Here is a 10837-nt window from a genome sequence, read left to right on the forward strand (position 1 = left end):
TGGAGCAGGGTAAYGTTGAAGGGATGTGCCAAAATAATACTGGGGAGCATTATACAGCTGGTCCTGTCTTTTTCCAGAAGAAATCTGAAGCTACATTTCTAATCATAAAACTGTTAAGAAAACATGGCATCTTTCAGTAAGTACAGAAGAGAACATTTTACAGTAATGGTACCAAAAAATCTTTAGTCTTATTTTTACTGGGCCAGGCTGATCTTAAAGTAATTAATGTAMATCAGGAGCAGCAACATGGAATTATTCTGGATTTGCACTGGAATAAGTGAGATCACAATCTGGCCTGAACTACTAATGTGAAATATAACCCTGACCACATATGAATGCAGTTACACCACGGAGTCCTTCATTACACTTTATGGACACTGACTTCACAGTAAACTGGCTGGCACCCAGGTGGAGTGAAATTTGGCCCATTAAACTTTGCCATAAATATATTCCTTACACAGTAAATGTTATTGGACACAAAATAGAGATGGAAAGATTACAAGGAAACCACATCATCTCCTACTCAATGCAAGGTTGTTCCCTGTGCTCCATGTTTCAAAGCCTTTGTTCATTTTGGTTTTTAATGACTTGAGTGAAAGAGCTTCCACCACCAACCTTGGAAAGCTGTGTTACAATCCAACCACAACTGTCTTCTGAACTCAAAGGCATAATGTAAGAGTTTTATCACTTTTATGTTTCAAAAATAAAGCTGGCATGCACAGCCAGTGCTTGGCCTGCTATAAGACAAATATTTATATTAATAGGAAACAGGCCAACAGTTCAACAGCAATATATTGGGACGAATACAATCTCCTGACTTATAGAAATCACTCAAAAGATGACAGTGAGTGTAATGTGTTGGTTCCAACTGACAGTCTAGGACTGTCAGTCTCTTATCACCCAGATGTGTTTATGTGCTGATATTTGCATTGTCAGGCTAGGCATTGCCATGGTAACTCAAAGCTCTGTCCAGTATACAGCAAACAGTGGAGTATATTGTCAGTGTGGTGGAACATAGAGAGCTGATTGCAATGTCCTTTACTCYCTGCCAGGAAATGAGTGGTTTCTGATCATTCTCTACCTGAAAGGGAATAATAGCCCTTGATGAGGCAGGTGAGGTTCAGAGACAGGCCACAAAAACATTAGACAACCTAAAAGAATACTGTACAAGAGCAGGAGAAATGATTGCTTGAAGAACACATTGTCATAAACCATCAAAATCAAGCCCCTAAATGGATTTTAAAAGTAGTGAAAGGCTAATTTAATGGGCTGCAGTAACAATAGACAGTGTTTACTCCCACCCAGAGCAGTATAAACTCATCTGCTGCTGAGACTCAGCAAAGCTCAAAACAAAGTAGACAAAAGAGAAATGTCCCATGGACAGGCAAAAGAAAGAATATGGCACTTTTTTCTAAAAGAAGTTTGAATTGGCCCATGTAGAAACCAGAGGACAAACAAGCTGGTCTAATGCAGTGCAATTCATGTACGCCTGTGTCATTTTGGGAAGGCCATTCCTCTTCTAGCAGTTATTAGAACAGGGCTTAGTATGTGCAGATTCTTTTAGTAGCTAATTACAACTCAGATACCCTGGCTGCTTCCTTTGGTATATCCAAAACCTGAAAACCACAGGCTAAACTCCACTCCCATCAAATCTGTACTCCTACTAAAGTCACATGGATCATAGAATATTTGTTTCCTATCTAAACAATAAGACTGACAACAGGTCACATTTTGATACAGGCCTAGGTTGATTTCACTGTGTAGAAGGTATTTGCAAAGCACAGAGCCTGGAACAGAACTCAGATATTCTGCTTTGTAAGTCCCACCCTCTCTGGCAGCCTGCTGCTTAGTTGTTGACAATCATAGATTTCAGACAGGCTTAACTTCAGGTCCCTTTCAAAACCGAGGAGATGGCAGGATGTCAGTTTTTAACTCACAGATTTGGTAAGATAGCTGACTGAGCTAACATGAAGGAGTAAGACCACCAATGCTGCTAGAAATAGTAACTTCTTTTCTTTCAGCATATGAACTCTGGGTTTTTGAGTGCTTAAATGCTCCTCATKCAATGAGGTGGTTGTTATTTCTGCATTTACATTATACTGCACAGACACCAGCAAATCAAATATAAGCAAAGAAAACTCCGTTTGCAACACTTTAATTTTGTTCCCTATGCTGCAAATTAACACTGCATGTGGATCCATTTCACTATTTTATTTCCTCAAAAATAGGTTGACAAGGGCTAGGCTGAGCTTTCAAAACGTACAACCCACTCAGACTCTTGTAAACATTTTATATTTTTTTGCAAAGCACCTACTATAAATTATTGTAAACAGCGATTTCCTGGAAGAAATTAATGTAAACTCAAAAAGAAATGGATATAAGTGAACTATCATTCCCTTCTTCATCCAGCCTGCCCGGGTACTTGGTGACATCTGTCTGCACAGCTCTAATTATGAGAAGTCATGTGCCGGGATAAATGATGGCGTTCTCGGAARTACTCATGGCAAATGGGACACGTCAGCTTCTCCTCTCGTCTCCTCTTGCACTGGGATTCACTTGAGGAGTACTCTTTTTTGTGATGCGACCGCATGTGGAACACTAAATCAGATGTCATGCGAAAGGACAGGTTGCATTTGGCACACCAGTTCTGGGCAGCCACTCCAAAGGATGTGAAAGTGGGGGGAAGAAGAGTCAAGGAAGAGGAGGAGGAGGAGGAAGAAGTGGTGGTTGTGTTTTGTAACTGCCCTCCTGCTTGTTTGGGCCACGGTTCTGAGGTATAYGGGAAAACATTGCTCCGAGTGACGCTTGTCTGCAGCATCTGAGCATTACACAAATCACTGACAAAGAACTTGGAATTGAGAAGAGTGCTGCAGCACATGATGTCTGCGGTGGCAATAAGGCCAGACAGCTCCCCCAGGCTCCTTGCTGACTCACTCATGGGATGAGAAGAATTTACTGCAGCTCTTTCTGTCACACACTTACTGGGTTTGCTGAAAGCACTCTTCTGTTCTCCTCGAGCTCTGGTGGGCCAGACAAAGGAGAATGCACTACCAGAGGAGTTCAGCAACACTTCCTTTGATACCTGCTCTTTACCAAGTGGGACTGTGCCATCCTCCTCTTCTGGTTCCTGCAGTCTCTCATTCCTCAGCTTCTCTTTCATTCTCCTGACCTCAGTGAAAGCACTCTGCTTCTGCTCAAAAGCATCCTTCCTAGCTGACTGCCTCCCTGARCTAAGCTTCCAGAAAGAACCAGCCGATGTATGCTCTCCCATAACCTCTTCCTTGCCCCCCCAGTTACGTTCCTTAGACAAATTATTAGTTTTCTCCAGCAACACTGTTTTCCTGCTCCTGTTCTCAGCCTCTTCAGATTTTGCTCTCCTTTCTCCAGTAAGACCATGTGCATCATCTTTACAAGCTGCCATTTTRACTTCTAGGTCCCTTGCCAGACTGTGGAAATTCGTGGCCTGCTCAGCTAGGTTGTTCTTTTCGGTTTTAGGGTTCTGGAAGTTTCTCCATAGCAGAGTGCTCTTCTCTGGGACACAGAGGAAGCGGACATGGGACAGATAGGAATGCTCACATTTAAAGACTCGGTCGCATTCTTGGCATCTCAACTCTGCAGAAACAGACAACAAATGATGAGTTTTGCAAAGATGCACTCACGGATGGATGCAGATCTCAATCCTCTTACTGACACAAACAAAAAGCCAGAAACACCCCTTGTGTCATACAAGGTTACACATGGTAAAGCTAATGCCAGTGCAGAATCAGGTCCCTTCCTCCTATGCAAAATGGTTCACTCTTATTTGCTTCCATGCTTCTGTGCTACTGGCAGAAATGATTTCATTTAGACTCTCAAGCCCAGATTTTATTACATAAAATGTAATTATATTACATAAAAGTACATAAAATGKCCAGTACACCATGATCTAGATAAAACCATTTAGAATTTATAATGATTTGAAGTCTAAACCCAGATTTGGGTCTAAATTTCTTAACTAAGTCACCGGTTTTAATTCAGGATGAATGTTAAATGCTATGTATCCAAGCATTAATAAGTTTTAGACCTGGATTCAAAGATTTTGACATGACCATCTATTATTAGAAGTTTTTCTGGACGTTTAATACTATTCAAAACTCATCTGACCTTAATGCCTGGAGCCCTTACTCATGCTCATTTGGCAAGCTGTTACACGCCTTAAGGCACAGATGTCTGTAGCTCAGAAAATGATGTTCAAACTAAAACAATGCCAGTGATGGGCAGGAGGAATGAGGAACAATTTCCTTCTGGTCTTCAGACCTGCTGCATCTCTGCTTCATTGGGATGACTGATTGCCCGTGAATAGATGATACATAATCAGCAACCCGCACAAATATGGTACATCTTAACCTTTGTGAACTATACCCATGCTACGTTATTCCACAACACAGTAGTTTTAATGCAAGTGATGACAGATAGCACCTGAGGCCTGGGATATATAGTGAAAGTTCATAAATTGGTTGGGTGGAACTACAAATTCCTAATCTGGGGCTCAGCACATCTTCAATCACTTTACAAATTACAGAAGCTGAACTTTTTGTCAGAAAATAACGCTGCTGAAATGGGTGGAACATTAAACCTGCGAGAGTGAGGTCTTGAGTATAGATATAGTGTTTCTTCTGCAAGTAAAACTTTTCCCTGGTAAATCCCAAGGGCTGGCATTGTGAGCCTACAGAATACACTGAAACCAGCTGGAATGATTCAGTCAGTCCTGCTACGAATGTGCCTATACTAATTTAATATTAATTTACAGACAAGCACATCACAATGCAAACTTGCTAACTCATATCTTTACCAACCTACAGCTTTACTAACCAGTCTATCTAAGTTTWGTTTAAATCAGCTAAAGAGAATGCAAGAAGGGTTTTGTTCCAGTCTAACTAGATAATGTTTGGAGCAAATGACAGCTCGAGTCAGACTTGGCATGGACCTGACTGACCTGTTTGGTATCTCTGCAATCTGAATTTTTAGTTTCATAACAACATCCAGGTCAATTTCTTTTTGAGCAATGAATTTCCAGCAACATCTCAGAAATGAAAGCTTGCCCTTTTCCTTGTTTCCACRGTGTCCCACACTAAATAGGCACTCTCTGCTGCATGCAGTACCRCTAGGTGTGTTAGGTATTTTTAAAGCCCTGCTCTTTTAATTCAAGATTAATACTGAACACTAGTCTATACCTGATTTCTCAATCAGGCGAAAAAAGGCCTATTTCCAATTGATAATTTAGACTTTTAKGATTCCAAGTGATACAAGTGCATAGATTTCCACTGCATAGCTCAAAAATTTCAGCATGAATCCCTAKTGTACCATCCTCTGCTAGAAAGTACCAGTGAGAATGGCATTAAAAGCTGCAAGCTTGTTCTCACTTTGTGCCTTCAGCTCAAACTCCAAAGCAGAATGTCCCTTCTCTTAGCTGACCAGCTAAGGATTTAGACAGATTTTGTATTAGAAGACAATCACATACTAAAGAAGATGAAGACTCACTTCTGTCCTCAGTGACCCTGGCAGTCAGCAATTTGGTACTTACCACTCTGGGGACTCTGAGCTTTTATCTCATTGAAACCCAAGAGGCTGGAAAGCTCCTCATCATACCAGACAAGCAGTTCTTCATTTTTATTGATTTTCCTGGTAGAACGATAATATAACTGACTGTTTTCTAAGTAAGCTTCCAAGTTCTGCTCCTTGCTATTGGCAGCTGCTTGTACGAGTCTCATCCAAGGCAGTCCTGTGGGACTGTGCACAGATGTCACATCTACCTGTAAGACAGGACACAAAGAAGGGAAGTTACAGGTMTTGAGGCCCAAAGCAAGATTTTCATCCAATTCAAGAACAAAGCCTGTTTTCTGCCTCACACTGAGGAAGCATGACAAAGCTATGAGCCCAGTAGATCTGCCAGTGTCACCAAATCCAAAGGCTGCCCCAGTGTGAGGGCTGAGAGCTCAGGGAATACAGCTGCAGGGGAGGGAGAAGGAGAYACCCATGCTCAGGTATAACCTCCCCTGGCAGTGCCAGGCCTGATGTGTTGGCCAGTCTCTAGTCCTGTCCTATGCAGACTGTCYCATGGGACTGTGCCAGGTGTGGATCACACAGGACATGGGATCCTCTCTTAGAAGGGGTCTCAATCCCATGGGAAAATGGGATAYGAGTCAGGAATTGTGCAAGTGCTGSCAGCKAGGRGTGAGAGATGTGCAGACCCCTGGATCAGTGCACTGTGAAACTGAGAGTAAATATACACTCAGGACAGCTGCATGTTGTTTTTCACTGACATGAGAGGATATGGATCAGGAAATGTAGGAAAAACATGATTATTTGATTCAATACCCCAAGCAGACATCTGCATATCTGTTTGGCTAGATTACATAAAATACAGATTTTAATAACTAAGAAGCACTTATATTATCTCTTTCCTTTATTAGAAATAAGATTAGATGTTCCTTTTTTAACCTTTGCTAGATTAATTAAATTCATTTCAAGGTATTTAAAGAGATAAACCCCATCAGTATTTTTTTTAAGTAATTTATCCGAATTGCAAGGGGTTGATTTACTTTCAATTCATGTGCATTCAGAAATACCAAAACAATTAAGTTAAAAAACATTTCTCAGGTTGTAAGGGCAGGAGGTAAGAAGTTAAAAAAATAATATTAAGTCTAATGCTCAAATTAAATTTCCGTTCTGTGTGTATATATTACAGCATAGTCCAAAGTCACATACAATCTTTACTCCACAGGACTTCTGAGTCATTTAGTCACAGATTGACTATGAAATGATATAAGTACAAAACATTTGGCTTTGTCTTCCTCATTCAGTGCGTGACTCCAATCTTAGTTACTTTATTGCACCGAACAGGGAATGAATTATTTCTTTACAGGTTTTTCTTTAGTGTTTACCGTAGCAGATCTGTGTCCTCTGCAACATTTGAAAGATGGGCAAGATTTTCATGGCTTGAAGGCAGAAACACAGGGCGATCAAGGGCAACATTTACATGCATAAAAAGCCTCAACAAATTTTTGAAGCACTAAGTCATTGTTTAGAAAGGAAGAAGTCTGAATGTGAAAAATGTCTAATGACAAGTGTGATCTAAATTTCACCCCAAGCAATGTATAGCTCTTTGTTTTCCACTAATTGCAGGGCAGCCATTCATTGGTGTTTGGTATCACAAACAGTACTTTGGCTAATTATTTCTCTGGTTTTAACTGACTATTACCTACCATGAAGAGTTTGATCACATTAGTAGCTTGGATACAAGAATGAAACATTAAGAGACCATTAGGATAAGAGCTAATTAGTGTAAGAGAAAATAAAATTAGCATGCCCTGTAACTGGTTCTCCCTAAATGCCATGGTAATTAACAATGATTGAGAAATACAAGTGTCTGACAGCGACACAAGAACACCCACCCCCACACAGTGGCTGTAACTAATAGCTATGACAGAGGCTGTCATATTTTAGTTGCTGTGTTTCAGAAATATTGAGCAACCACCCAGTGCTTTAAGCAAAGTCAAAGGGAGCACAGCTCCTCCAGGAACCAGGACTGCAGGGAATAAGCTCAGTGAGCTTAATGTAGGTGAGGAGGAGTAGCAGACGTAAGATCTGGGTGCTGCCAACTAGAAGCATGAACCAGTTTTCGTTTTTCCATGTGTTAGAGACACTGTAAGCATAACAAATCCACCCTATTCTGGAGATGTCTACCACTCACGTGGATCCTTTGCAACCATGTATGTGGCAAGGGCTTCACAGCCCAATGTCTCACTCACAGCTGGGCTATGRAGGCAGCATGGCTCCCTTAGGAGATGCTAGAGGAGAAGAGAGAAAATAAGACTCTTCCTTGAAACCCACAAGAAACTGTAAGGGGCAGAGAGCTGGAAAGAACTACCAATGGCTGCCAAGGCATCTTCTTTGCYCAAGCATACAAACTGGGCCAAGGGGCTCAAATTAAGGTCTCCAATAAAATGAGGAAAAAAATTATGGAGTCCCCCTTTGGTCTAAGCAAAAAAAGWCCAAGATGAAACCCTTGTTAGAAATAATATTCCCCAAAGTCTTGCAGGAGTGCTGACGAGCWATGGTGAACAAAAATCTCAGTTGCAATGAATCCACCTGGCCAAATTATCCTTGTGTGTATTCTGTTTGGGCTATAGCCAGCATAGCAAAACCCAATTCTTGTTTTGCACTTCAGTGCCACTATGGCAATGTGGTATCATGATTGAATGCYAAATTAATTACTACACACAGAGTTCAGTGCTTAGTGGTAGTTCCTGATTCCTGGAAGGTTTACTTTTAATTATGAGTAGTTAACAGGATATGGGACTACCGATTGCATCTGAAAACAGCTACTTGCACAGAATTTCATGTATTTACTGCCAAAAGACAGAGATCTGAGCCAACTCAGGCATCCAATTTCATTGCTGCATAGCAATTACTTAGCTCAAGTGTAGAAAAACACTAAAGCCATCCCTCTGGAGGGCTCTTCCTATGTAGAAAACCTTTGAGGTTCTCTCTACAGTAATTCAAAACTCCCAGGAGAAATACAGAAATATTCCAAAAATAAAGCCTCATTTCAGGACAGGTCTCTCTCCAAAGAGTTTGTCGGCCTCCTGGAGTACTAATAACACTGTCCAAGAAAGCAAACTTGTGCCAGATACTCAAAACAGTCAGGTAAACCCTGAAGCTTCTTCTTCTTTCTTAGTTTCTTTAAAGCAGAAGTGTAGAACAGCTATCTCCCAACAACTGTATCTTCTATATTACACATACACTCTGGGGTTTCTGTCCTCCAGAGCACAGAAATCTCAGGTAAACCTGGATCTCTACCAGATCCATCCATGCCATAGAATGTGTGAAATKGGCTTTCCTCACATTGAAAAACACTCCTGTCATTACCTAGACCAATGCTGACTGAAAGGCCCTCCAAGACCCAGAAAATAAGGGTAAGAGATCAGCATGAGAAATATGCCCAAATGAAAATGTTGTAATAAACAGTGGCTGTGKAACAAAAAAATTGGGGGAACTAGAGCTGGAGAGTTAACAGGCCATCACAATCCTAGATTTCTGCCTTCCCAAGAGTGATTGAAAAGTGTAGCTGTAATACAGACATCCATATCCAAGGTAACTTTAGGAGGTCCATGTACTAAGAGCAGTTTAGTTGTGGCTGCCTGAAGATTGTGTGGACTCACTGTCTGCCACCGTGGTTTCACTTTTAAGGATAACTGAGCACACTGCGTTAGTGGTAAATAAATGCTGCAAATGTACTACCTGCATGAATCAATGCAATGACACAGTCTTCCCCTTCTGTTTTCACAGGACTGTCACTCCTATTGATAAACCCCCTTTGTCGTTTGTAAAGGACATAACCTGAACTAGAGGTTACCAAACTATTTGTCCCTCTTCCCTCCTATTCCAGTTGGATCTGAAGCTGATCATCAATCATCAGCACAGAAGTGGGACTTTGTACTCTTCAGGCAAAGGAAACAGCTTTTCATTAGTTCTTTCCAGTCTTGAGCTCATAAATCAAAAACATACTGGCTACTTCTCTTTGAAGGAGCTGTTACTTGTGCTGAACAAAACAAAACCCTACCCCTTGTAAARTACCCTTCTCAGGGATGGTGTGACTCTTTTCGATAGGACTAACATTAAACACAGTTTACTCATACCTTAAATACATAGTGGATGTTCCGTCTATCGGAACACTTGAGAGCAATGAAAGCCACAGTGTCCAGCAGGGTGTTCTGGAGAATGCATGGTCCAAAAACAACTTCTTCAGGGATGTCTTGTGTGGTATGAACAGTAGCCAGTATGTCTGGAAAATGGTGATGCAGAAGCTTGTTGTCACTTGTCCAAAGGAATTTAGGCAAAGATGTAAGTTCCATTATAAACCTGTAAAAAACACAAGAAATCACATTCGGCATAGAGATGGAAGATGGCATCACTACTTAAAACACAAAGACTTCCAGGAGCTATAGGCGAATTGTAARAGCATGCCAGGACATTGTTGGTTACAGAGTTTTCAGCTTTATTAACATTCAATTCAAAAAGATTACTTTGCACTAAACCAAAACCTTTTGTTTGTAAACAAGTGAATTACTCTTCCTGGAATAGGCAGACTTCAACTGCTACTCTCTACAGACAGGAATAAGAAGCTTTGGGAAAAATAAGCAACATTTTYAGTGAATAGAACTCAGCATATTCTTGTTAAGCCTATTCTCAGATATCCCTTTTTTTTACTACTAGTTTTTAGAATTGTGAATAAAGGTAGAGAAAGAAGCCAAACAGAGAGGTASAGAAACAGAAAGGTAGAGAACAGCAGCCAAAACAAGACTTTTTGAAATAAATTTTGAAAAAGCTGTGCTTTTTTCACTTGAGTGCAACATCAGCCTAGTTTCTGGCTAAGCTGCTACAAACCAGGAACAACCTGAGTCCTTAGTCTACCCAACTAGGATGTGCAAATTTGTGGAGATTCCTGACAAGAATTATTCTCATSCTACCTCAAAACGTTATCAGCTGTTGTTAAGAAAATCAAATCGGATTATGACTCTTCACATACTGATACTCTTAGCACAATATTAGYAGAGATTACTGTCTTTAGAGGATGAATTTTCCTGCCCTGAATGTAGAATAATGTATTARTCATTCAGAGGCGAATTCTGCAATATGAGCCACAATCTGAGAACTCAGTATGCAGCAAGGAGACAGGCTTGAGCTATTTGTCATTCTAAGCCTCTCTAGGTTTCTAATAAAGATATTTCCATCTCCAGCTCCCAGCTGGAGGTCATGGAAAACCCCTCATTTATGCCATCAAGAGCTGGATCAG

General features: G+C 40.8%; 1 protein-coding gene across 1 annotated transcript; it reads right to left on the minus strand.

The window, feature by feature from the left end:
* Positions 1–1441: 1441 nt before the first annotated feature.
* ZNF488 (zinc finger protein 488) lies at positions 1442–9899 on the minus strand. The gene is made up of 3 exons (XM_057371016.1): positions 9681–9899; positions 5564–5792; positions 1442–3612 (listed from the first exon to the last, which is right to left on the minus strand). Exons 1-3 carry the CDS (start codon positions 9894–9896, stop codon positions 2447–2449), a joined length of 1611 nt encoding a protein of 536 aa, XP_057226999.1. The 5' UTR covers positions 9897–9899; the 3' UTR covers positions 1442–2446.
* Positions 9900–10837: the final 938 nt, after the last annotated feature.

The sequence above is a fragment of the Malurus melanocephalus genome, unplaced genomic scaffold (genome assembly GCF_030028575.1).
Source record: "Malurus melanocephalus ecotype Western Australia unplaced genomic scaffold, MMel_1.1 scaffold_137, whole genome shotgun sequence".
Taxonomy (NCBI): domain Eukaryota; kingdom Metazoa; phylum Chordata; class Aves; order Passeriformes; family Maluridae; genus Malurus; species Malurus melanocephalus.